At 52.4% G+C, this 27,746-nt stretch overlaps 1 protein-coding gene across 1 annotated transcript; it reads left to right on the top strand.

Annotated features, from left to right (window-relative positions):
* Positions 1 to 1,603: 1,603 nt before the first annotated feature.
* Positions 1,604 to 26,790, top strand: LIMK1 (LIM domain kinase 1). Its single transcript, XM_016130455.2, has 16 exons — positions 1,604 to 1,825; positions 3,603 to 3,699; positions 9,789 to 9,927; positions 10,252 to 10,361; positions 11,543 to 11,749; positions 15,927 to 16,032; positions 16,136 to 16,302; positions 17,395 to 17,578; positions 18,435 to 18,521; positions 18,759 to 18,890; positions 20,045 to 20,104; positions 20,380 to 20,445; positions 23,014 to 23,170; positions 24,929 to 24,984; positions 25,200 to 25,357; positions 25,457 to 26,790. The coding sequence occupies exons 1-16, from the start codon at positions 1,771 to 1,773 to the stop codon at positions 25,617 to 25,619; spliced, it is 1,944 nt and encodes a 647-aa protein (XP_015985941.1). The 5' UTR covers positions 1,604 to 1,770; the 3' UTR covers positions 25,620 to 26,790.
* Positions 26,791 to 27,746: the final 956 nt, after the last annotated feature.

Here is a 27,746-nt window from a genome sequence, read left to right as displayed (position 1 = left end):
GGACCTCCAACTGGGGATGGAAAGGCCAGCTCTACCTTTTCGCTCGTCTTGCAGTATTAGCATTCTCTTCGGTCCCCGCTTTCTTTTCAGGAATCTTTGGCAGCCACAAGTCCATTCTGTGACGGTTAGTTTTGTTAAAACTAGATAATGTCGGCTAATCAGGCACAGGCCAATGGTCCCTTCACATCTACTCTATGCACCCCCTCCGCCCTGCACTGTGGCCCTCTCCTTCACCCTGGGGTGGTAACTGCTGCCACCCCCTGAGACTGTGCCTGTCCTCATTGGTTTCCCTTAACCCTGCCCAGTCTGTTGTAAAATCACCTTTATCAAATTCTCCTCAGTAAATTCCACTGAGTGTACCTGTTTCCCACCAGGATCCTGTCTGAGATATCCCCTATAGGAGAGCAACAAACAGGCAAAAACGTTGTTGTACGGCCTCTGAGAACCTCTATGCCTCCTTTGGACATCATACTGCAAGTGCTCTGGGACCATCTGACCAGTAGACAAAGTGAGTTCACTAGTGTCAATCTGAATATTAAGTTATTTTTAAAACTCAACTTCTTCTTAGAAATCAAAATTGAAATATTTTCTTCCTACCTCCAGGTAATTTTTTTGCACCCAAGGGTGAGTGCCCCCACCTTACAGGCCCTAGCTTGAGAATCTAGCAAATATGATGGTTGGAGCAGGAGTCTGGGCAGCTCTGCCCTTGTTTACTGGGTGCACTTGGGCACATGGCTCTACCTCTCTGCTCATAACTTCTTGCCCAGTGGCATGAAGTGGGAGAGTATGCCTAAGGGAGATAGGGTTGCCCCCTCCCCAAGGGGCATTCTAGGATTCTCCACTTCTAGTCAGGGTGCTCCACCCTTCTAGTGCTGGACTGGGCACCTGTGCTTTGGGTACCCATCAATTCCTCTGGCCACTTCACTCAGCCAAAACCTTGTTCAGCTGTGGCCCCTCCTGAACCCTGGGCAAGGCAGCGCCAGCATCAGGTCGCCAACACTGGGAAGAGGAAACTCCTGAGAACATCTGTCACAGCCTGGCAGAGGTTCACTTCTCCCCAAGGTCCTGCTCCTTTAGCTCCCTGCCTAGCCGGTGAGGGCCTAACACTTGGGCCATCACCTTCCTGCCTCTGCCCTCACTGCAGGCCTGAGAGGGAGAGGATCTGGCCAGCGCACCAACCCAAGGCGACCTCCAAGGTCTTCAGGGTCCACGTCTCCTCCAGCTCAGGTCCCGATTCTCAGCCGCCACCCAACTGGCTTAGGTCAGAGGGTCTCCCCGTGAGAAAACTGAGGCCCCTTCTTGGGGCTTCTAAACCCGCTTAGGCTGCCGCCGCATCAGAGTACGGGTCCCTCCTAGTCAGCAGTTTTCGATTTACACATCTGTGCCTCGCGGTGCTAAGCGCAGTCGTCGCTCAGCAGAGCTGAATGAAGGGGGCAGGCGGGAAGACTCCGGCGGAGGCGGGGCGCCGCCGAGGGCAGGGGGCGGGGCCGCGCAGGGCAGTTCCGCCGCTCGCCCGCCCCGCCCCGCCCCCTGCCGCAGCTCCGAGGCCCCGCCCGGGCCCGCCCCTCCGCTCCCTCCCCAGGCCGCCGCGGCTCGGAGCGGGTGGCGGAGCCGGCATCCGAGAGACGGCAGTGGCGCGGCTAGCCCCGAGCCCACCCCGGCCCGGCCCGCGCTCTCCGCCTCCGCCTCCCGGGCCGGCGGCGGCTGCGGGCGAGCTCGCGGGGCCCGGGCCGCCCCCAGCCCCGCCGGGCCCCGCCCCCCGCCGAGTGCATGAGGTTGACGCTACTTTGTTGCACCTGGAGGGAAGAACGTATGGGAGAGGAAGGTGCGCGGGGCGCAAGCCGGGCGGGCGGGCAGGCCGGGCGCTGTCTCAGGGGAACCGGGGGCACGGGAGGGGACCGAGCCCGGCCGCAGCGGAGGCCAGGTCTGCTGCGAGGCCGCACTTCTCCCTCCTCGGGGATGAGCTCGACCTTCCGAAGCCTGCAGGCCCCTCCCTGACACGCTTCCACCCCTTTTCCCCTCCTCGGCCTTGGGTGAGCTGCCCTCCCTTTTCTTCTCGCCTTCTCCCATCCCCCGGCCGGCCGATGGCCACCCCTGAGGAGTCCCAGGCATTGCCCCCCGCCACCTCCCCCCAGCCCCAGCCTCCATCCGCATGCTATGCCCTCCCCGGGCTCCCCCAGGCTACCGCTTATCCAGTCTCTAACCCAGCCTAGAAAGAAAGAGGCGCTGGGGAAATCCAGCCCTGGGTCTGAGTCTCTGCCTCGCACCTACTTGGCTCCGTGACCTTGAGCCAAGCGCTACCTGCCGAAGCTGTTTCCCAGTCTGTACAGTTAGGGGCCGCATAGTTGGCCCCCAGTATTGGTGGTTGGAGGCCGAATAGAAAGGGCGGAGATGTGCCTCCAGGAAGCCATTGGTAGTGCGCTGCCTTCCCCCCTTCCCACCGCCCCCCCACCCCCCCCGCCATCCCTCCACCCCGCGCCGTCTCCCTGCACCAAACCCAGTGCCTGCCATCAATATTGGCTGGGAGGATGACTCTCATCTCAGCCTCTTCAGCCCCTTCCCCCTTGCTGGGGCTTAAAGCTTGGTACTACACTACAGTTAGGGTGTGAAGACCCCACCCCCCCCCCCCAAAGTTCCCTCAACCCAAAGCAGGGTCAGGTCTTCTTCTCTGGGTTTCTTCAGCCATCACTAAGGCACACCTAGTCACAACTATGCCAGCCCCTTCAGCTCTGCCCTCCCCTGGGGCTACTGCCAGTCCTCCCACCAGGCCCCTGAAGGCCTACTTGGAGCAAGGACCCACTTCACCATCACCCCTGCCTTAGCACCCTTGGGTCCTCATGGAGGGGCAGGCCATGGCCTGGGGGCCTGCTGTGTGACCTGGCAAGCCTTACCCTCTCCAAGGCTCAGTCTCCCATCTATACAGTGAGGAAGGGCAGGCCTGGGGGATCTTCCAGGGCCCACCCAGCTCCAGTGGTGCCAGGCCCCAAGGATGACTAAGCATGACTAATGGCCAGCTTGTGGAGGTGCCAGGCCTCCCTGGAGCAGGTGTCTAGGAGTGTCCAGCTCTGCAGCCCCTGCCCCTAGCCAGGTCAGGACATTGCCAAGGCTTGTTTGGGGCCAGCATCTCTGGGCTTCCTGCCCCTCCCCTACCAGGGGCTTCAGCACAGGACATACCAGTCCAGCCCTCTCTGATTCCTACTTAGACTTGAGGGGTCTTCTGCGTATCTTTCCCTGGGCCGGCAGGAGAGGAAAGGGGGCTGTGACAAGAATATCACCTGCTGCCTTATTTCTAAATCTTGCTGCTTTCTTTCATTGATCTTGAGTTGAAAAATGCTTGAGTCGAAGAGTGGACATCTGATCCTCATCTTCAGTTTACAGATAGGAAAATTGAGAGGCTTGGTAATTTAGCTAAGGTCTCAGCAAGATGCTCAGACTTACCTCGTTTTTCCTTCTACTGGGCAGTGACTGCCCAGCCTGGGTGCTGTGTGTGTGTGCAAGGATTTGTGCAGGTGCACATGGGGTTGGTTGGCAGGGCAGGCTGGGCCTTCACCAAACTGTAACTCCTCTAAGAATGGTTCCTGGCTTTCTTTCCACCTCTGCAGGAAGCGAGTTGCCTGTGTGTGCGAGCTGCGGCCAGAGGATCTATGATGGCCAGTACCTCCAGGCCTTGAACGCTGACTGGCACGCAGACTGCTTCAGGTAAGGTGGGCTGGCCAAGGCCTGCCAGAGACAAGAGGCTGGGCAAACAGTCTGGGAGAGCTTGCTATTTCTCCTGGTACTGTTTTGGTTGTGACTTCTAGCAAGTCCTTGGCCTCAGTTTCCCCATCTGTAAAATGAGACATTTAGACTAGAAGATCCCTAAAGGTCTCTCTGTTTTGTCATTTGGGACCCCTAAGGAGAGGAGGGGGGAAACCTGCCTTTCCATCAGTATTACGAAGGCCTTCAGGACCTAGGCACAAGGTGAGGAGCGGGAAAAGCAATGCACCCTTGTCTTCTAGGTGCTCATGTTCCAGGGGAGGAAGGGAGACAAACTCAGCCTTGGAGGAAGCTGGGCCTCCTTCACCAGTCCCTGGGCTGGTTGTGAAGATGTATAGGCCAGTATACATAGCCCAAACACCAATTCCCAAGTGTTGGAGAGAGAGATCAGGGCTATGGGACCTAAAGGTGACCCAGCAACTCAGTAAGACCAGAATGAGAAGCAGGCAGAGGATAGCCTTAGAGTTGGCTCTAGAGCCAGAGTTGAGGGTCTCAAAGGAGGTGAGATTTCCCATGTGAAGGAAGGAATTTCAGGCAGAGGACCCAGCAGGTGCAAAGGGTAGAACGGTGACAAGGCCTGGCCCAGCCAGTGAACAGCAGTGTTCAAGTGGAAAAGCAAAGAAGGGAAGGTCAAGTTGGAAAGCCCAGCCCAGGTCATCGGGGCATTTAACACCAATTGATGGAATTTATTTTATAGACAGTGTGAACCTCTAACAAGGTTCTTGTTTTTCTTTTGTTAAAGAGTAATGTCTAACATTTTCTACAGTTTAATAAGGGCCAGGCACTGGGGCAAGGAGTTTATATAGTTAGATATTGCATTCTCTCCATCAGTTGAGACACAGAGAGGTTAATTCATTTTACCAGAGTCACACAGCCAGTGAGTGAAATGAACACACAGTGCCCACACTGGCTGGTGAGGCCAGAAGAGAGGCAGGCACCATGCCCTCAGGGTTCCAGGCAGGTGTTTAGCAGAGGAGTGTCAAGAGGCAGAGGAAACCACGTGCACAGAGAGGGGGCTGAGACAGCATGGGCAATTGAGGGAAGAGGAACAGCTTGTTTGGTTAGAACAGAGGGAGTCGAGGAATGCAGTGAGAAGGTAAACTTGTAATTTATTTACGAAGGACCCTGAATGCAAAGATAAGGACCTTCTGAGGGCAGGAGCCAGCACAGGGATTCAGAAAGCAGAAAGCAGGGGAGGGATGTGGGCAGAAGTGCTACTGAAAAGTGCCATCCCAGTAGACAGATGGTAACTTGGCAGAGAGGGACTGTCACAATAGTTCAGGAATCTGTACTCAAGGCCTGACCTAGGTCAGTGACTAAAAGTGGAGAGAACTGCAAACATAAAGGGACAATATTTGGCAAGATTAGTCATATTCACCACCACTTACTGAGTATTCCTAATGTTATTTCATTAAGCCTTCACCTTAACCAAATGAGGTACCATTATTTGCCTAGCTTACACATGAGAAATGGTGGCTCAAAGAAATCAAGCAACTTACTGAAAGTTGCAACAGCTAGAGCTGGGACTAGAACCTATGTCTGTCTCATTCCAAACCACTGCGGAGTTGAAAAAGTGAAGGGCCTTGTAGTAGGTAGGCCTGGGTGCTAGGGAGGGCAATGGTCTGTTGGGTCTGCTGGAGTTGGGGGCTGGGTTGGTGATAAATTGTGCCCTGTACATATTGAGTTGGAGGTGCAGTGGACTATCCAGAATGGTAGTGCCCTGCCCAGAGCTGGCCGAGGTGGTTTGAGTCTGGTCAGAGGTAGGAAGGCCAGAAAGAGTGGCCCACTTAGGGCCGATGCTAAGATGGTAGATGAGATTTGGGATGGGACCAAGAGAAATCGGGGGAAGAACTTTAGGGACCCCTGTGCCTGGGGTCGGGGGAGAGATGGAGCCTTGGGAGACATGGGGGAGAGCCAGGTGTGTGGCCATAGATGCCACAGGGGGGATGTAGTGGGACAGGACTCATCGAACTCAGTTTTGGAGGTTCCCCACCCTGCATAACCAGGAGAGTAGTGAGGCACCTGGTGGAGGGAGTAGGGAGAAGACACGTTCTGGCTGTCTGTGGTATGACAAGCACAGGGAAGGCTCCCACAGTGAGGAAGGCCCACAGGCAGTAAGAGCCACAGTTTCCACAGTGCGGCTTACACGAGCGTTCCTGGCCCAGTGGTGTGTGGTTCTCCCAAGAGTCCCCCAAACTGGGTGAGACCAACAGTGTCCTCATCCCATAACAGGAAAGCAGTTGAGGCAGGAGTCAGTGCTTGACTGGGTCCCACGGTTAATAGGCAGCCAGCTGACTCTCAGCAGGACTCTCAAGGCCCTAGACTCTATTTGGTTTCTCCCTGGAAGCACCTCAGTGCTATGAAGTGGGGTTGGCACCAGACCCTGGTCTCTGAGGCTTTGCAGTGGGAGAGTTGCTGCAGGTACACAGGATGCTTCTGGCATTAGCACTGGGGGTCTTTGTCACCTTAGGGCCCGCCCCTTTCTCTGTTCCAGGGGTCCCACCCACTGTGGGCCCCACCTCCTAGAAGACTATGGCCAGGCCCAGAGTAGTCTAGTCTTCCCTTAGGCCCAGCAGGGAGCCTGCAGACCATGAGCTCTGGTGCTGCTTTAGCAAGGAAGACCTTGCAGGCAAGCAGGACAGACTGTCCATGAAAGTTGACCTCTGTTCCCTTGGGGACAGCTCTGGAAGAAGCAGCTACTTTTGAGCTTTTCCCTGTCCCCAGAGAGCCCTGAGCCCCCAGTGCCTTTGTCAAAGCAGAGGCTGAGGAGCATGGAGGGCGCCTTCTTGGGTGTATAGGGCTGAGGGCAGAGTGCCTGCACAGCCTCCCTACCTGCACCAGAGCTCCGGCAGAAGGCCCTTCAGTTGCTTCCTGGTACGGGCTCAGACCAAGTCCTCTCATATCCCCATTGCTGCATTCTCCTCCCATGCTGGGTGGCCACACTGGCCCCACCCTCTGCAGCCTCCAATCCTGAGCGCCTGGAGTGGGATGGGGAAGCAGCTGGTTGGCCCACCCCTGCTCTCTCATAAGCCTCCAGATCCCCTGCTCTGGGGACCTGCAAAGGATGCTGGCCTCAACCCTGAGAAGAAGACGCTTCCTTAGAGGGGCCAAGTAAGTGGAAAGCCCCTTCCCCACCTGTCCCAGGCCTCAGGCAGGGCCCCTAGTGTGAGGGCTGGAGCTAGAGGCAACTGTGGGACAGTCTGACCTGGGTCCTGGCTGTGGGGCAGGAGAACTGAAACTCCTGGTCACTGTGGGCTTCCTGTTGAGGGAAAGCAGGCCGCTGCTGAAGCTTCTGGCTTTTCTGATACAGTCTTCCCATTGGGCTGGTTCTCCAGCTGCTCTTTCTTTACATCTGGTGTCCAGGGATGTAGCCATAGGTAGAGATGGGCCTGTCATTGCAGAGGTTGCCACTGCCTCCTAGCCCAGCCCTCTCATGCCTTCCCCAGGACCTGAGCCTGGCTTTGTCTTCTCCTGCTCCTGTATGGGGTGGACAGATGACTGTTTCCTAGTATTTCCTCTCTGACCTCCACTGGCCAGTTTTACACACCCTCAGTACCTCGCACTCCTCTCTTAACTTACTTTTGGGGGCAGGGGCATGTGTAGGGGACCCTGAAGAGCCAGGCCTGCCTGCTCCACCTGCTTCCTCTGACTCCTTGCCAGATGTGAAGGAATGGACAGAGTCAGGGCCTCCTGGGTGCCTTCCATCAGCAAAGGTCCATTGAGGCCCCAAGTGCCAGCCACCCAGCTGCTGTTTAAGCCTGGGCTAGATCCCCTATCTGAGACGGAGGTCCCCTGGCCCCTGTCAGAGATGAAGCCCAGCTGGAGTGCCCTGAAGCAGTTTTGAGAATGCTGGGGGTGGGATCACCTCCAGGTTGAGTACACAGGAACCACTTATGTTTTCTTTGGGGTCTAGTGTTTATGGATGCCTGGCTTGGGACCTCAGACACCCTGAAGATTAATCACAGAGACTGGTGGGCCAAGGTTGGTAGTGCAGGCTTCATGGGGGCAGGCACCCTAGCCAGGCCTCTGAGCAAGCTTCAAGGAAGTGGTCACCAGGTTGCAGTTGCACTCAGAGCCCTTGAGTGAGTCAGCGCTGGGTCTTCCAGGACTGCTAAGGTGATGAATGTTTGTGAAGGAGTGAAGGAGGAGGAGTTTGCAGGCGGGCGAAGAGCTTTCTCTCCCCTGGAGGAAAGCAGCTGCTTCTCATCCTCCACCAACCTACCCACCCACGGGAAGACAGGCGGGGTCCTGCTTCCTGCAGCCTGGCAGCCTGGAAATGAGGGGGAGACTCCTGTGGTGACACTCCTGTGACGCGATGTGTCTGGTCCGTGTCTGGTCCGTGGAAGGGCGAAGTGAATCACTGATCAGCACAGGGCGTGGGAGGGCTCCTCAAGGTCATGGTGTGGTGCCTGCCCTGCCTCTTTGCAAAGCCTGCTCCGCACCTTCCTGTTAAAGCCCCTAGGGACACGGGCGGGGGTTCTCTCCCCATCCCTGGGTGTCCTCCCTTCATTGGGGCCCCAGCAGTGAGATGCCTGCCCCCTGCTGGCACCCAGGGCTGGGGCAGGAGTGTGGGCAGGGGCCTGCAGGGACAGCGGATGACATCATGGCCCTGGTCCAGCTGCTGCTTCCGCTGCCTGCTCTCATGTCCCAGGGCGGCTTCCTGAGGCCCTCTCTCCCCACTCCCCTCTTTCATAGGGGGGAGTGAAAGAGGGAAGACCTCATCAGACCCCCTCTTCCTGGGTGCACCCCCACCCCTTCTGAACCCAGGCATTTTGTGCCTTAACCTGCTCCCTCTCAGCCCCTGGCTGTGGTCCCCTGCCCCTCCCATCAGACTCCCAGACAATGGGGAACTGGCTGGATCCTCTTAAAGGGACAGTGTCCCACCAGTACTGTTGCTGCTGCCCTCTCCCTCCTCCTCTTCCTCACTCTTCGCCAGTTCCCTAGTTAAGGGGCAGTCAGTGAGAGCAGGCTGCAGTAGTGTGGAGGGTTCCCTAGGGGATAGGGCTGTGTTAGTCAGGTCACAGTCTTACATGCCATCCTTTTTCCTGAATCTTTTCCCTACTGAGCCATAACCTCTGAGCCTGGGTCCTTCCTGTCCATGTGTGATCTTGGCATATCACCCAGCAGGCCCAAACAGCAGCAGAGCTAGACAGATTCTCTGCACATGTTTGCTCTGGCCCCTAGGACTCTGGTTCGGATTCTTGAAAAAATGTCCCTGGGGATTCACTAGGGATCTAAATTTCTGTATTCACTCATCCTGACCAGCTGGGCTGCTGGTGGCTACCCCACTGGGATGGATGCTTGGGTAGAAAGAAGCCAGGCATGTTGATCTAGCTCCAGGCTTGTGGGATGACACCCAGAAGCTGGCACATCATTCCTCCTCATTTGTCCTTTAGGGCCCCACCCCCAGCCAGGCCTCCCTGATGATAGGACAGGGTGATACTGGCCTTAATGGCCCCGTACATCCAGGCATTCTCCATACAGCATGACTGCTTTTCTGAGGAAAGGTGTATAGACTAAGGCTCTGGTTGAGTGGAGGGAGGGGCTATGCTGTGCTGTCCCTTAAACCCCTCCCTTCTTGTGACTGACAGAACTGTAGGACTGACTAGGAAACCAGCAGATCCCCTGTTTTGCTACTGAGCTGAACTCCTGCCTCATATTTTAGTGGAACAGGGAGTAGTTTGTGTAACCTTGGGCAGTTCATATACTCTGAAATTCATCTGTCTCATCTCTAGAATGAGGACACCCATGTCTGCCTCATGGTGGCCTGTGAGGATTAAATAAATTTAACTAAGACAATGGGAAGGTGCTAGCATTTAGTAGTTCTTCGCAGCTCCAAAAGATCGTTTTTATCTCCATCTGCTGGCTCAGGATGCCTCCATATTGCTGGGGGTGATGGAAGCAGGGAAGGACAAGGATGCAGACATCTTTTTCTAATTCTCACAAAAGTGCCTACAGACTAGGGCAAGGCCCAGCTCTGGGGGAGGTGTAGGAGTGAGTCATACTAAGCCCCAGCTTCTCTTTTAACCCAGGTGTTGTGAATGCAGTGCCTCTCTCTCACACCAGTACTATGAGAAGGATGGGCAGCTGTTTTGCAAGAAGGACTATTGGGCCCGCTATGGCGAGTCTTGCCATGGGTGCTCAGAGCACATCACCAAGGGGCTGGTCATGGTGAGCACCCCCTCCCCTACTTATACACCTCACCTCGTGTGTGTGTGTGTGTCTGTGTGTGTGTGTGTCTGTCTGTCTTCACGGGTTTCCCTGCTCTAGATCTCTTGTTCTTCTTTTCATTGGTACTATAATTCCACCATGCCTTCATAGCCTGTTTGTCTGTATCCCTCAGCCCCCAATCTTAAGAGCCAGCTCTGTCCGGGAGTTCAGCATCTGGCCACCAGGCTCCCAAAGTTTTTTGGGGCTGCCCTTCTGAGAGGGGAAGAGCTAAGGGGGCCGAAGGTGGCTGCTAAGCTGGGTTGTCCTCCCCACACATCCTGCCAGGTGGCCGGGGAGCTGAAGTACCACCCCGAGTGCTTCATCTGCCTCACATGCGGGACTTTCATCGGTGACGGGGATACCTACACGCTGGTGGAGCATTCCAAGCTGTACTGGTAAGTGGCCTGTCCCCTCCCCAAGCCTGCTGTGTCCACCTGTACCACAAGTCTCTCACGCCAGGGCCCTGTCTCTGCCCATGTGGGGTCAGTCTTTAATAAAAGTGATGGTGTAGAAGTGACTAGGAGATATGACACAAGAGTCACATGGAGAAAGTCTCAGACATCAGCTTTCTTACTGATGTATCACTGCAGTGCAATTCTGGCACCAGCCACCAGACTTAGCACCAACTCTACCAGTTCAGGGTCCAGTACCCAAGACTACTCTCACTTCAGACTGGTTCAGAGGTCCCCAGGCCACTCCCACTTCAGACCAGCCAGCTACAGATCAGGGATTCCCACAGTCCCTCTCAAGTTTGATAATTCATTAAATGACTCAGAACTCAGGAAAGTACTATACTATACTTAGGATTAATTATTTTTATAAAGGGTACAAATTAGGACCAACTAGATGAAAAGATATGAAAGGCGAGGCCTGAGAGGGTCCCAAATGCAGAGGTTCTATGCATTTTCCCCATGGAATCAGGACATGTGACCCCACTCCTGGAATCACTAGAGTTTTTATTGGGGTTTTATTATGTAGGCAGAATTTATTGACTCTGGGCACATGATTGAACTCAATCTCCAGAAGCCCTCCTCTCCTCAGTGTTGGACTAGGTCAAACCCCAACCTTCTAATCACATGATTAGTCACTCTTTCTGGTGACTAGCCCCCATCCTGAGTTATCTTATTAATATAAACTCAGGTGTGGTCTCAGGGACTCATGAAAAACAAAGGCACTCTTATTTCAAGGATTTAGAACCTCTTACCCAAACAGGTTCTTTATTATACAGTGCTGATAAAGCTGGATTCCAGGACAGCGGGGCTTGATCCCAAATGGACTTTTAATGACTTACTCCGGAATTGGATTTATCCCTAGGCCTTTTTCTGCACAGCTTACAACTGAACAGAGAGTAGACAAACAGAATGACTGAGTGCCAGAAAGGGGCAGGGCTGGACCTACTCAGTTCCTGTTCCCAGTCCCATTGGGTAGCTAAGACCCACCTCTTCCCATGAGGAGCAGTAAGGGTGAAGGAGAAAAGAGCCTGGGACTGGGGGGTGGGGGAGATGTAATTCTGGTAATTGTGCTAATGTTCTTTTCTTCCCATTCTTTGGATCCCTTCTGTCTATGGCTCTTGCAGCGGGCACTGCTACTATCAGACTGTGGTGACCCCCGTCATCGAGCAAATCTTGCCTGACTCCCCCGGCTCTCACCTGCCCCACACAGTCACCCTAGTATCTATCCCAGCCTCAGCTCATGGAAAACGTGGCCTCTCGGTCTCCATTGACCCCCCTCATGGCCCACCAGGTTGTGGCACAGAGCACTCTCACACCGTCCGCGTCCAAGGGTGAGTGACTGGCCTGCTAAGGCCGCAGCTGGTATGGCTTTGGCCATGGGTGCTCTGTCTAGATGGGTGGCTAACTGGGGCTGCGGGCTGTGAGAATGGGTGAGCGTTTACATGCAGAGCAAGCCCAGCTCCGACAGCCTGGTATACTAAATGCCTGGTCTGGTCATTCCTCTATAAACCATTACCAATGCTAGATAAAACATTTTAAAATGTTTTCTTTAATCCATGTATGATCCAATAATACAGAGGAGTAACCAGGCCAGGAATAAGTGAAGGAGGAAGCCCAGGGGTATCAGCAGAATACTGAAGGCAGCCATGTCTTGAGGGCAAATCTAAATTGAGTGAACTTAAACTTCAATTTTCAAGTCATTTCATGGCTGGGCCTCTCAGAGGCTTGACCTGCTAAGGAAGCTAGTCTAATAAGAGAACTGCTCTCTCCTCCATTAAGCTAGAATTCCAAAAGGGCTTTCAAGGTGAGGATAAATGAGAAATAAACCACACCTTCCATAAGCACCCTCCCCCACCCCACCGCCCATCCCAAGAACTGTAAAATAAACTGATTTGAACCTGAACAGAAGAGGAGAGGGAATCTGAGAATTCATAAACTTGGGATTGCAAACCAGATTCGTGGGCCTGGGTTGTTCAAAAAACCTCAAGGCAAAATCATAAGCATTTAAAGTACTTCCCAACTGGTAGTTCTCCCAGGCCCTGACAGAATCAGATGCAGATCCTTTCTGAAGAAGCCCACCTCCAGGCTTAATTTGATTTACTTAGATTAGTAAATCCAACAAAGATGAGCAATTCAGTCTAAAGTTACTGAACCTATAAGGAAACAAGGCACTGTGAGCAAAACTCAGCAGAAACAATAGGAAGCAGAACCAGATCTATAAAACTTTCTGATATTTGAATTATCAGAAACAATATAAAATAATTTTGCTTAGTGTGTTTTAATGAGTTGCTTGAAAAATGAGTGAAGAGTAATGACTTTGGAAAAGAACCCAATATAACCTCTAGAAATGAAATATATAATTATTACAGTGAAAATCTAAACATAAGCATTTAGCAATAGAGAGAAGAGAGAAGCAGAGACAAAAAGATGAAAACCGTGAGAGGTTAAGACACATGGAGAACAGAGTGGTAGGATCTAATCATCTATTTGGAATCCCAGGAAAAGAAAGAAACAATGGAAGGGAGGCAATATTTGAAGATGTAATGGTTGAGAACTTCCCAGACACCAATCCACAGACTCAAGCCCAGTAAATCCAAACAGCAAAATAAAAAGAAATCCACCTATAGATCACCCCATCTAGTGAAACTAGTACACCAAAGGCACTCACCAACAAAAAGACGTTCAAAGTCGCCATAGAAAATAGACAAATTACTTTCAAAAAAAGGACAATTAGACTGACAGCTGATTTCTCAGCAAAAACAATGAAAGCCAGAAATTGGTGAAATGATATATTCAATGCACTCAGCAAAAAATAACCATCAACCTAGAATTCTATATTTGATTAAAATATTTTTCAAGAATGAGGGCGAAATAGACATATTAAGGCAGACAAAACTGAAATTTGATACTAACAGATCTTCCCTAAAGAAAATTTAAAGGATGCAGAAAAGGTCTGAGATGCAAGAAGGACTAAAGATTAGGGAGCCAGCCCAGTTGCCAACACTGTGACATTGAGTAACTCCCTTGTCTTCTCTGGGCTTTGGGGTCTTTGAACAGTGAGGACGTTGAACACCTTGGAGCCTTCTAAGATTTCTTCTAGGCCTCACTGACTCCTTGAGAAGTAGTTCTAAATGTCTCCTATGTCCCCATGTCTGGACGTGGCAGAAAGTGTCAGCTTCCATTGGATTCAGAAAACTTATATACCTGCTGGGTACCAGGCACCATGCCTAAGAGCTGGTGAGAAATGAAGATGGTACTTGGGAAGGAGGATGCTATCAGGCTTGATTCTGCATCTCCACCCCCACCTTGAGCATCAGCCAGGCCAGCAGCTGCCTCACATACACAAGTAAGCAGACAGACTGGTGAGAGAGATGGGGAAACTCCCAGACCAGCTGGTCTCTGAGAGCCACACAGAATTTTAGAAATGGAAAGCCAGTGACACCTCCCCCCATCTCCCTCACTGCATGAGCATTCTCTCCAGCCAACATCTGTTTTCTAGTTTATACAAAGAGCCATCCCTTCTCAGAAGCAGCCCAGCTTGCTCAAAGGCTACTGACTGAATTTACTTGTTTTAAGTGAGGCTTAGTTGACCACTTTTCATTTTGTTTATAGCAGCATTTTAAGGAGTTTATCTTTGCCCAGCCCCCTGCTGTCTTAGCAGGAGACTGAGGGAGGGGAGAGGCGGGTGAGGGGGAGAGGGGGTGTGTCTAAGGGATATATATATTTTAAGGCTATGCTATATCCATAAGAAGCCGGTGTCAGTGAAAATATATTCATTGCTTTCTCAACTTTTTATCTTGAAATTTACAGAAAATTAGCTAAATAATTATATTGAATACCTATATACCCTTCACCTAGGTTCACCAGTTTTAATTTTTTGCTACATTTGGGGTGTATGTGTGTGTCTCTATATTAATGTATGTGTATACATACATATACTGATGTATATTTATACATAAATACATATTGTTATTATTTACTAAATCATTTGAGAGTAAGTTGCAGATAATATTGACCCTTCTCCCCCCAAAAAACTAGACATTCTCCTAAAAACAAGCACCTTCTCTTACATAATTATCAATTGTACCTTATATGTAATCATAATATTTAGGAAATTTAATATTGATAAAATACATTTATCCAATATACGATCCATATTCAGGTGTCGCCAGTTGTCTCAGTACTGTCCTTTATAGCAGTTTCCCCCTGATCCGGGATCCAGTCCATGATCATACATTTCATTGAATCTCATGTCTCTTCAGTTTTTCTTAATGTGTGACAGTTCTTCAGCTTTTCATTGTCCTTCATGACCTTGACATTTATGAAGAGCACAGGTCATTAAGTGGAATGTCGCTCTGCTTGGATTTAACTGTTGCTTCCTCTTTATTAGATTTAGGTGATGTGTTTTGGCTTGTTACTGCGTAAGTGATGCTATGTCCTTTGCATCTTACAGACAATGTCAGTAAAGTGTGCCCTTTATTGGGGCTGCGCGCTTTTATTCCTTGGCTAAAGTACAAGTGATCTCTTCTGTAAAGGACTTTTTCCCTTTGTAATGGAATCAATAATTTATTTGTGAGATATGACTCTGTAAATATCCTGTTCCCCAAGACCCTTTCACCAAATGGTGCCGGCATCCATGGATGATTCTTACCTGTATCAATTATTACTATGATGGCTACAAAATGGTGATTTCCTAACTCTTCTTCCTTGTGCATTCATTACCTGGCTTTCCAGTATAAGGAAGGGTTTTTCTCTTACATGAAAATATACTCAAGATAATGAAAAATTTTTATGTATCTATTTTTCTTAAAGTCCTTAGTCTCCTCTCTGTCCTGTCTCCCAGCCCTTCCCTATCTCAGGGGAGAGACAGAGTGGACATTCCTTAAAAAGCTTTTATAAATACAAAAGGAAAACCAGATAATTAACAACAAAGAGTTAAAAGAAGCAAGTAAATTTAGCAAATTGGCCATTCCTTGAGTTAGCTTACAGCCAGCTAATCAAAGGCCTCATCCCGTCTCCACTCTACAGCTGTGGCTCAGGTCAGGGGGCTAGCTCCTCCCTGCCGACTCCGACTTGGCAGAATGGGAGCCTGCGCCCCATCTTGCAGGGCAAGTTTGGGAGTTAGGTAGGAAGCCAGTGTGGATCCCAGACTCTTTTAGGACTCATGACATTCTTCTGCCCCAAGCATACCAGGAAGTTCAGAGTATCAGTCTGTCCTGCATGACAGAGACAATGTTCTGTTGGACAGGAGCTCCTGAGCATTTACTGTGGGGTAGCAAATACCTAGGGGCATGCCACCTTTCTTCAATTTCACACATATATCGGTTATTAATTACAGAATTCTCTCCACCAAACCAGAGCTCAGCGTTCTAGACATTGCCACCTACTGATCACACAAGATAAAATCATCTACCCTCCTCCCCTGATCTTATCCCTTCGGCCTTGGTTTTTTCTCAGGGCTCTAGGGAACAGGCAGTCAGGGTTCTGACCACTGCTTTATGCCCACAGAGTGGACCCAGGCTGCATGAGCCCAGATGTGAAGAATTCCATCCACGTCGGAGACCGGATCCTAGAAATCAATGGAACTCCCATCCGTAATGTGCCCCTGGATGAGGTATGGGTCCTGGGCCTGGGTCCTGAGCAGCATTTGAGGTGGTGGCTTCATGTCTGTCCCCTACTACTTGGGACTCACCTAGCCACATACCTGCTCTCTCCAGATTGATCTGCTGATCCAGGAAACCAGCCGCCTGCTCCAGCTGACTCTCGAGCATGACCCCCACGACACACTGGGTCATGTGCCAGGGCCTGAGCCCAGCCCCCTGGGCTCCCCTGCTCACACTCCTAGTGGGGAGGCGGGCAGCTCTGCCCGACAGAAGCCTGTCCTGTAAGTCATCCCTACACCTTTGTGGTACTTACACTGACTGTATGCCTTGGGATGAGACCTGATTCTCACCCTTTAGTTGCACGGTCTGTGTGGGAGTTAGACCTGCAGAAAAGCAGACCAGCAAACAGTGCTAGGGACTGTGAAAGGGGAGGGGAGGATGATGAGAAATAGGAAAACAGGTGGGAGCAGCTCCGCCAGCTGGGGATTACAGAGCACTTCAGGGTGGGCCAGCACCCTGGCTTCAAGGAGTAGCAGGCCAGTAACTCAGGATGATGGGAGCATCAGATGTGGCTGGGGAGGGTTGGGTTCCAACACAGAAGCTAACTGCAGGGCTTTAGATATGGCAAGAGTCTTGGGGCTTCATCCACCTATCATGAGGCCCCACTGGAAGGTATAGCAGCAAAGTGATGCGTTTCACAGAGATCACTCTGGTCCCCTGTGCAGAAGAGTGCCCAGGACCAGAGAGAACTAGAGGGCTGTTGTGGTCCAGGTTGGGAGTGTCCCGTACCCTCTTAAAGGGGGTCTAGGGTCACAAGGAAGAAACCCAGTGGTACCCTGGTCCTTACTCCACTTACTGTGCGCTTGCTCAGGACTCCTCGTAAAGATTTGGGGAAATGGGAGACCTTCCAGGGGACAGTCTTTAAAAAAATAACCATGTTGAAGGCATGTATTTCCTTCCTGCCTGTATTTGTCTGGAGCTCAAGCCATCTGGCATGGTAGGGTCATGGGTTTCCTGGGCAGGTCATGCACCTCTGCACCCTGGGACCCAGATGCTGAGAGACAAAGCATCTGATCCAGGGCTACCAAGCAGAGAAGGCCAATTGGCCATTCCTACCAAGGGTACCTGAACAATAGTGGGCCTCGAACAGGAAGGGTACCAGGTGCTGGCATCAGGATGGGGTGAGAGCCGTATGACTACCCAGGAGAGCTGCCCTGTGCCATCCTCTCGGAACAGGGACTGCAGTCCGGCATAGGTAGGAGCATGGTAGACAGAAGGAAAGGGACACGTCAAGGCCTGGCCTCCCCCGGAGGGGCTCGGCCAGGTGCCCACCTGCCCCTGGTGGCAGTGGGCATGTGTGTGCCCCTCCCCAGGAGGAGCTGCAGCATTGACAGATCTCCAGGTGCTGGCTCGCTGGGTTCCCCTGCCTCCCACCGCAAGGACCTGGGGCGCTCCGAGTCTCTCCGTGTGGTCTGCCGGCCACATCGCATCTTCCGGCCTTCGGACCTCATCCACGGGGAGGTGTTGGGCAAAGGCTGCTTTGGCCAGGCCATCAAGGTACGGGGCCTGCTGGGCAGGGACAGGTCATGAGTGGGAGCAGAGGAGCAGTCCAGGTGTGACCCATCAGTCCTCCTGCCTCCTCCCACCAGTGCCTCCAGGAATCCACATGAAAGGGGCTTCCAGACTCCCTGGCTAGTTCTTACCTCCACCCGGGCCTGTTTGAGCTAGTGAGGTGCAAGGGACCTATTCCAGGTAGACCCAGAACTTTATATGGAGAAGGTTATTGAAAGGTGGCTCCTCAGGTTGGGGATGGGAGGGCAGCCCCGACTACCCTGAAGGCCCCATGCTGAGCCTGATGTTGGCTTCTTGGGGCCTCTGGGTGGCTTCCCCCTTCACATTCTCCCCAGCAGAGATATGAGCCCTTCCCCAGCTCTCATGTCACACTGGCTATGACTAGGCTGGGAAGATTCAGGATTATATGGAAGGTGCCGGCCAGGCCACCCACATGTCCAGATAGGCCCAGGCCTCCAGTTCTTGTCCCTGGGCCCCTTGCAGGGGAGGATTTTGTGGTAGAACTGCTATTCTACTTCAAGAACACAGCCAGCAGAACAGGAGAAAGAAAGCTGGCCTCTGAGTCAGGTGGTCCTGGACCCAATCCCCAGCCACCCCCCTTCCTGCCAACTGGGTGACCTTGGGCCCTGTTAGGAAACTTCTCAGAGCCTCTCTCTCCTCATCTGTAAAAGTATTAAGTCCTACCCCCTCGAGGGCTGGGAGCATCATATGAAATGTCTCTGATGAGCTTGAAGCTGACTGTTCATCCCCCTGGCAGTTCTGGGGTGGGAATGGGGCTCCCTACAAAGCAGACTTAGAGTGGAGCCTCTGTCTGTATCCATGCCTCGGTGTCCCCATGCAGGTGACACACCGGGAGACGGGAGAGGTGATGGTCATGAAGGAGCTGATTAGATTTGACGAAGAGACACAGAGGACATTTCTCAAGGAGGTCAGTGGGTGGAACTGCACATCCTCTTCTGCAGACTTCTAGGACATGCTGTGGTCCCCACACCTTTTCCCCACTAAGAGTGGGTGGCAGAGGGCCCAGGAGGATGTGACACTCAAGCCACACGTTGAAAGAGGAGGCTCCTCCATCTTTGGGACCATCTGTGGGCTCTGGTGAGACAGTGGAGGGAGAAAGAGACATGGGCACAGCCCCAGGCCCAGCCTGTTTACTCCCCACCAGGTGAAGGTCATGAGATGCCTGGAGCACCCCAATGTGCTCAGGTTCATCGGGGTGCTCTACAAGGACAAGAGGCTCAACTTCATCACCGAGTACATCAAGGGGGGCACACTCCGGGGCATCATCAAGAGCATGGTGAGTGCCAGGCAGAGCCCTGGGCAAGGCATTTCCCCCTCTGGGCCTGGCTCCTCGGCTCTTTGGTGGGGTCAGCCTCTGTAAGGCCCACTGAACCCTGATTCGGAATTGAATAGTGTTGTGCTGTCTCCATCTGAACCTTGGGAAAAGCCAGGGCCCAGAGAACAGTGGCAGCTCCACCGATGGGATACACAGGCTGTTTCGGATCAGCTGTCCTGCAGCGCGCTAGGCCAGACCCAGCCATATGTGCCACAGGTCAAACACCTGAGAAGAGGCAGCTTCTCATTACCTCTGCAGTAGGCCTTTGTTTTGCTTCTGACAAAACCAAATTATTTTTACTGTTTGCCTTGTTCCGTAAAATTCAGAACTTTGAGGGCTCGGATGAAATGACAAAGCCATCTTTAGAAATAAAGTGCTCAGAGGAGCGCGTCTAGCACTTCCGTGCTGCTGGCAGTGCCCTGGGTATCCAGCGCTGGTGCCATCTCGGCGTCACCCTGAGACCTTGAGTTCCTGTCCCTCTCCAGCGCCTGACTTTGATTCTTCACCCCTCAGCTGAATGCCAAAGTTTTACCCTTACAGGCTCGTGACCGATGCCCCTTCTCAGAAGGGATTCTATGGTCAAATACGGTTTAGAAACACTGGGCTTCACCAACTTAGGCTTCTTAACTGCACTCTGAATCCTTGTAATGCTCCAGTGTCCTTGCCTTCCCGCTGGAGGTCTCCAAGGGGATGAGGCGAGAGGAGAGAAGGCATTTCTCCAAATGCCTGGAGCCCAAAGCCCGGCTCTCCTGAGCGACATGGCTGGCGCTCTGCAGGTGACCTTGCCGGACCCTTATACACCTGCTAGGTTGTGAAAGTAGCCTCAGGATTTTTAAAAATTTGAAAGAATGGGATTTTGTAGAAGATAAATAGAGCATTTCTCAGAGGTGGCGGATCAGAAACTATAGAGAAGTGTTTCCTCCCTCATTTTGAAATCAGTTCAGTTAGAAAATTGTTTTGAATTATTCACCCATACAAGGGGCTGATGTGGGTGCAGAAGAGAGCGGGGGTCATCGGACCTTCTAGGACACTTGCTCCTCCTGTTTCTCTCACCCAACTGTCCTGCCCCCGTGGCCCCCATTGGCCCCTCTTGGCCATTGTCGCTCTGCCCCCAGGACAGCCAGTACCCATGGAGTCAGAGGGTGAGCTTTGCCAAGGATATTGCTTCGGGAATGGTGAGTAGACTCTGGTTCCGATTCGTAGGATATGGTCTGAGTGATCCAACACCACTTACAGAACATTCTCTCCTGCTAATCTAAGATTCCATCCTGTGGCCCAAAAATGGAAGCCATAAGTAAGGGTCGAGAGTGAGCAAAGGGGACTGAACGGAGAGTGAGAAGAGCAGCCCTCACTGGCCTGACTGGGGCGGGAGGGGAGGTGGGAGCCTCGGGGCCAAGGCTAGGGTCCCTCAGCAGAGCTGTCTCCTGACCTCCATGCCCCTCACCCCCAGGCCTACCTCCACTCCATGAACATCATCCACCGTGATCTCAACTCCCACAACTGCCTGGTCCGTGAGGTGAGCAGCCCGGGCCCGGGAGGGAAGGGACAGCAGGAGCCCTGCCCACCACATTCCTAGGCTTGGGGCCTTCCCTGAACAGGGGTCCCTGGGTTGTCTCTCCTGCTCCAGTTTGGCCCATTGGGGAAGCAGCTCAAGGCCAGGAGGCAAGCAGACCTCACTGTGCCATTTACTTGCAGTGTGGCTCCAACATTGCAGGTTGTAGGAGGGTGTGAGGATCAGTGAAGGAGAAATTGGTGTGTAAACTGTAAAGAACCATGAATGTGGCATTCACAGAGAATGGCCCACAGCAGAGTGGCCAGGCCTGCACCAGGCAGTACCCACAGCTGCGGATCCAGAGGAGGGCTTGGGCATGTGGGCTGGGGTGGTCAGGGCAGGCTTCCTGAAAGAGGCTTTGGGGAAACATACTTAAGTAGGGGGAGTGGGGGCAGAGAGTCCGGGGTCAAAGGGGTGGTGACCGAGGACCACAGGCTGTTCACAGAAGGCAAGGAGTGACTGACTGGCTGCCATAACAAAGTACCACAGACAGGATGGCTTAAAGTAACAGAAATGTCTTCTCAGAGTTCAGGAAGACAAAAGTCCAAAAGCCAAGTATTGGCAAGGCTAGTTCCTTCTAGAGGCTCTGTGGGAAACCCTGTCCCATGCCTCTCTCCTAGCTTCTGGTGGCGGCTGGCACTCCTCGCCATTCCTTGGCTTGGAGCTGCATCACTCCAATCTCTGCCACCGTCTTCACATGGCTTTATTCCCTCTGTGTGTCTGTGTGTCCTTATAAAGGACAACAGCCGTTGAATTCAGGGCCCACCCTAATCGAGTGTAACCTCATCCTTACTAACTGTATCTGCAAAGACCCTATTTCCAAATAAGGTCACATTAAGGTGCTGGGTGGACATGAATTAAGAGGAGGGACATGAGTCATGACACTGCAGGCTGGGTGAGATCCATTTCTAGAGGAGGAGGTTCTCTAGGCAGGTGTTTGCCCAGCAAATTCAGTGTAGGAAGAGTGTTTCTGGTGGTGGGAACAGCATATGCAAAGGCCCAGAGGTATGAAATTCAGGAAGCGATGACAATTGCTCACTGTCATATGTAAGTCCCAGCCCTTTGGGAATGTCAAGGCGCCTCTGGGCTATGGGAAGCATTGGGCAGTGAGCCCAGAGATGTGGGCAAGGCTGTTTCCACATACCTCCCAGGGAGCGAGCTCAGACTGCTCCTGCTGGAGATGAGCATCACTGCAGAGCCCAACCACCATGGTGGGCAGAGTGAGGACAAGGTGGCCCATTGCCGCTTCAGTCCCGCAGCAAGGGCCATCCCCTAGGAATCTGATGAAAATTGTGAGCTCTTCTGTCCCCAGAATCCATCAGTGTACAGTCAAAGCCTTTGCCTATAATTTGGGGCCTCTGAGAGTCTAATGATCACACTGGCTATTTCCCGTAGCAGGGTCTGCAGAACCCTACACCATTAGATTTTGGGGGGCTCATTGAAAGTGCAGAGTCCTGTGCCCCACCTCAAGCCTTGTGAAAGCGATGGGGCAGGAACCAGCACTTGAACAATCCTGGTGGACCCTGGCCCTCAAGAACTACTGCCTAGGGGTTCAAAGACCCCAGGGTCAAGACCCCTCAGCTAACCTTCCACCTGGTATTACACCTGAGGAGACAGAGCCCTGAGTGACTTTATACCTGAGGCCTCATCGAGGTGGGCCCAGGACCCATATTCAGCCCCTCCCCTAGCCATCTTTGTAGAGTTTTCGCTAGGTGACTCTCCACGTTTGTCTCGCTCCCAGGAGCAGCACAGAGTCCATCCATCCCTTCAGAGTGAGCATGGCTCTAATCCCCACCTGGCTGGGGCCTTGCCGCCTCAGCCTCTCTGGGCCCACTCCTTGGTGTCCATGCAGTAGTGCCCAGTTCTGGGGCTGGCAAGTAGTGTCCAGAATTCCAGGGCCCTGGAAACCAAGCCTAAGAGGCCGGGCCCTGGAGCACTCAGAGGATCTCCCCGGCCCTGTGACTTGGCACTGTGCCCCAGCACTCCATGCCTGTTCCCCATCTGTCAGGAGGCCCCTCCAAGTTGTTCCCATCTTGTGGGGCAGATGCAGTAGTCAGCATGTCCAGTCTGCAGGGTTCCAGGCCGAGCCCTGGGTGGGGCTCCTGTAAACTTAGAACAGTAGAGCCGGGCCTCCCAAGTTCTGGGTTTGAATCTCAGCCCTGTCACTGACCAGCCAGGTGGCCTTGGGCAACTTTCTTAACCTCTCTGGGCCTGAGTCACCTCATCTGTCAAGTGGGGATAAAAATAATATTTATCTTACCAGATTGTTGGAAGATTTAGAGATAAAATAATAAAGAAATGGGGGACTGGGGCCACACTGGTGTTTTCAGTAGCTTTGGGTAGCTCTATTTGCAAAGAGCAGAGGAGTTTGGGGAAGGAAAGGGGTCCCCACCCTGCACCTGAGCCACTCTGAGGAGCGGGGTTGTGGGCCCCCAGTACACAGGTGTCTGTCTGGATTGATCCAGGCTAGGAGCAGGTAGCAGGTGGTGCCAGGAGCATGCTCAGTGTGGCTCTGCTTCCTCGTCACTCCAGAACAAGAATGTGGTGGTGGCCGACTTCGGGCTGGCACGGCTCATGATAGATGAGAAGACGCATCCCGAGGACCTGCGAAGCCTCAAGAAGCCAGACCGCAAAAAGCGTTACACAGTGGTAGGCAACCCCTACTGGATGGCACCCGAGATGATCAATGGTGAGTTGATAGCCCCACCTGTCATATCCCCCTGGGCCCAGGGATCCCAGGAAAACCTGCAGCCACCTGACTCCTGGCCTTCTCAGTCCCTCCGCTTCCTCTTTGGGTCTTGTATTAGTTTCCCATGGCTGCCATAACAAATTACCACACACTTGGCTTTAAAAACACAAATTAGTGTATAGTTCTGGAGGTCAGGAGGCCAATATTAGTCCTGGGCTAAAGTTAAGTGTCAGCAGGGCTGGTTCTTTCTGAAGGCTCTAAGGAACAATCCGTTCCCTTTTTCCAGCTTCTAGAGGCCACCTCATTTCTCAGCTCATGACCCCTTCTTTCATCAAGGCTAGCAGCCTAGCATCTTATCTCTGACATCTGTGTACATTGTCACATGTCTTTCTCTGACTCTGCCCCTCCTCCCTCTCTCATAAAGACTTTTGCGATTATATAGGGCTCACTTGAATAGTCTAAGATATTGCCTCATCTCAAGATCCTTAAATTTATCATACCTGCAAAGTCCCATGTAAGGCAATATATTCACAGGTTCCAGGGCTCAGGACATGGACATCTTTGGGGACCATCGTTCAGCCTAGGACAACCTCTCTTTCCCACTCCATTTCTTTCTTTCTTTAATTAAATTTATTGGGGTAACATTGATTAATAATACAATTATATAATTTTCAGGTGTACATTATAATTTCACATGTGTATCTTCTCTTATGTTCCATTTCTTTTTTATCAAGCCTGTCACACAGTGGTCCCCGTATGCCCAAGACCATGAGTTATAAAGCCCTTCCACAGACAGGTGATGTGCAAACACAGGGTCAGGGCAGGCAGACAGTCATCTCAGTACCAGCTCTGACCAAAGTTAACATGTCCCCCCAAATAAATTCAGCTGTAAAATGGGGTTAACAATCCCTATCTTTAAGGGATGGTGTAAGGATTGGATAAGGTGGCAACCTAGGCAGCATTTAATAAATGAGAGTGGCTGTTTTGTTTGTTTTTTACATCATGAAGTAGATGGTATTCTTCCTGTTTTACAGATGAGGAAACTGAGGTTCAGAGAGTCTGTATCAGTTCCTGAGGTTGCTATAACAAATCTGCGCAAACTGGGTGGCTTAAAACAAGAGAAATTCTTTTATATAAGGTCCTGGAAGACAGAAGTCTGAAATACAGTAGAGCCATGCTCCCTGCAGGGACTATAGGGAAGAATCTGTTCTTCCTTGCTGCTTCTGGTGGCCATCTTGGCCTTCCCAGGCTCGTGACCATATCATTCCAGTCTCTGCCTCCATCTTCCCATGGCCACCACCTCCTCTTATGTATCTTCTCCTCTGCTGTCTCTCTTATAAGGACACTTGTGATAGTATTTAGGGCCTGCCTAGGTAATCCAGAGTTATCTCATCTCAAGATCCTTAATCATATCTGCAAAGACCCTGTTTCCAATAAAGTAACATTCACAGGTTCCAGGGGTTTGAAATAGGTACCTTTCAGTGCAACTAGGACGTTTATGACTTGCCTTGGAGTCAGTGACCGAACTGGGCCTAGGACCCTTTGCTCAGGGCTCTCATCTTCATCCCCCAAAAGTTTGCTCAGACTTGACGGGGTCACTGACAGAGCCTAGACCCTGATCTCATGAAGGTTGCTAGCACCTGCCCCCTGGCTCTGACTTTCTGGCCATGGCATCCACCCAGCTGGCCTGGCCCAACCCCACACCAGTTGGCATTCCGGGCCCTGCCTCACCTGCTAACAGTCAGTCTCTTTGTCCAGGCCGCAGCTATGATGAGAAGGTGGATGTGTTTTCCTTTGGAATTGTCCTGTGTGAGGTAGGTCCAGGGGTGGGCAGCAGTTGGCATCGGGCCTGATGGCTCCTCTCCACTTCCCAATCACCCAAACCTCAAGGGCCCCAGGCCAAGGAGGGAACTGGGCTGTGCTGCTCATAGCAACCTGCATCCAGGCCCAATGCAACCTTCCCTCAAACCTACTGGGTGGCCCCCAGCCCCGAGGGCCCCGGGTAAATGATGGTCCTCGTCTTGGACAGATCATCGGGCGGGTGAATGCCGACCCCGACTACCTGCCTCGCACCATGGACTTTGGCCTTAATGTACGAGGCTTTCTGGACCGCTACTGCCCCCCAAACTGCCCCCCGAGCTTCTTCCCCATTACTGTGCGCTGCTGTGATCTGGACCCAGAGAAGAGGTGAGTAGTGGGGCTCAGCCTGGGGTTGCCTTGAGGCGTGATCTGTTCCCCAGCAGAGCCAAAGCCCACTATCCGCTTCTCCCTCACCTGTTGCTCCAGGCCCTCCTTCGTGAAGCTGGAGCAGTGGCTGGAGACCCTCCGCATGCACTTGGCTGGCCACTTGCCACTGAGTCCACAGCTGGAGCAACTAGACAGGGGTTTCTGGGAGACCTACCGGCGTGGTGAAAGTGGACTGCCTGCCCACCCCGAGGTCCCTGACTGAGCCCAGCCCACCCAACAGCCCCTGGCCCCACTCTGGGGAGTCCACCGTGCACCAGATTTCTCTGCAGGAGGTAGCCAGGTAGCAGGCAGTGGGCACCCAGATCCCTCCCCAGCACCAGACTGACTTGCCTTCTCCTACCCTGCGGGCTGTGGCCCCTGCCCTGTCTCTGCCCGTGGCCCCAGAGCTAGCCTGGCTGCACACACATCATCACTTCGCCCCGCCTTACCTCTGCCTTGGTGGGGCTGTCCCCTCACTTTTTCTTGCATGAGCTGGAGGGCCCATGTGAGTTGTGCCCCATCCTGCACCCCACTGCCCAGCCATCCTGCGCACACTCCACCTCTCTGCAGCTCCTCCACGGCTGGGGTGGAGTACAGCCTCAGACTGTGCCCTGTCTCAGCTGGGCACATAGGAGGATGTGTGTCAAGGGAGAGGCCATGTTTCCAGGAGCCATAGAGGAGTCTGGGGTCCATCACCCCTCCGAGGGGTATCTAGGTAGTAGCAGGTATTGATAACTATTCAAACCCCCAAAGTAGAGAGAGGTCTGCTCCTGCTGGGGGGATGTCCCTACTGGCTAGGCAGCAGCCTTCTTTACTCTGGGTCTTTTTGTTTCTTTATTGAAGCCACTATAGTGAGAAACAGGTACCAGGCCTCAGGGTGAAGGGAGAGTCCCTGGGTCAGAGCCGCTGGGAGGAGCCACAGAGGGAGTTTGGGCAGAGCAAACCAGGCAGGTGTCCACCAGCATCCCGGCCCCCTGAACTTCATCTCTGCCCCCTCCTGGGCCTCTCCTCAAGGCTTCCTGCAGTGGCTGGAGTAGCCCCTGCCCTTCCCCATGCCCCTCTGTTCTCTAGGTTCTTTCTGTGTAATCTATTTTTTAAGAAGAGTTTGTATTATTTTTTCATACGGCTGCAGCAGCAGCTGCCAGGGGCTTGGGGTTTTATTTTTTTGGCGGGTGGGGGTGGGGGGGCCATTTCGTCACTGCCTCAGTTGAGCATCTAGGAAGTATTAATACTGTGAAGCCTTCTCAGTGCACTTTGAACCTGGAAAACAATCTAAACATGCCCACAAGTCTGCAACTCAGGGAGGTGAGACAATCACCTCCATCCAGGAATCATAATGTCTAAGGAACAAAAACCAAACTCAGAACAATAAACTCAATTCTGTACTCCCCCCAGATCCGGCGTCACAGTGTGTGTCTGGGGGCCACAAGGAAATAGCACAAAAGAGCTTTATGACTAGAAGCCCGTGGGAAGACAAAAATAGAGGGGCAGTTGTGGCTGGGCAGAGGATGCAGAGGGCAGGAGCAGAGGTGGTGGCCCAGTGGGACAAGTGAAGACTCCCAAAGCTGGGTTTGGGAGTAGGGAAGAGCAGGAGGGAGATGCTAGGGAATGTATTGCTTTCATTTCATTTTCTTCCTTAAACATAAAGGGTTCAGTCAGTAAAACAGAAACCATACTAGTTTAATTCAGGGAATTGTTTCACAGCTGTTCAAACAGTGGATACTGAGGTAACCTGGAGAAACAGCTGTCACCCCTTGGTCAGGCATTTAAGGAAAGTGGAGGTGACTTTAGTTATCTGATGTTGTACAACAAATCACTCCTTAAACCCAGTGGCTTAAAATAACAGTAATTGCTCATTGCTCACAATTTCTCTGTCAGGAATTTAGGAGCAGTTTGAGTGGGTGGTTTTGGTCTAGGATCTTTCCCGAGGTGGTGGTCAGATATTGCCTGGGGCTTCAGTCCTTTGGGGAGGTGGCTGGGGCCAGAGAATCCACTTCCAAGGACCCTTGTATGTGGCTCATTCACATGGCCGCAAGTTGGCACTGGCTGTTGACAAGAGGCCTCAGAGTCCTCTCCACAGGGCTTGTTGAGTGTCATGGCATCCTCTAGGGTAAGCATCCCAAGAAGGCAAAGCAGCAGCTCCACTGTCTTTTATGACCTTGTCTCAGAAGGTGCACAGCATCACTTTCACCCTATTTCATTGATCACATGGGCCAACCCTGACTCAAAGAAGGGAACTGCACAAGGCTGTGAATACCAGGACCAGGAGGGATCACTAAAGATTATCTTGGAAGCTGCCCAGGAACCTGGAGGGAAGAGCCCTATGGGACTAGTGCTTAGATTTTTTTAT

The sequence above is a fragment of the Rousettus aegyptiacus genome, unplaced genomic scaffold (genome assembly GCF_014176215.1).
Source record: "Rousettus aegyptiacus isolate mRouAeg1 unplaced genomic scaffold, mRouAeg1.p scaffold_m13_p_8, whole genome shotgun sequence".
Taxonomy (NCBI): domain Eukaryota; kingdom Metazoa; phylum Chordata; class Mammalia; order Chiroptera; family Pteropodidae; genus Rousettus; species Rousettus aegyptiacus.
The sequence above is the reverse complement of the archived record's forward strand: the minus strand, read 5'-3'. Positions and strand labels throughout refer to the sequence as shown.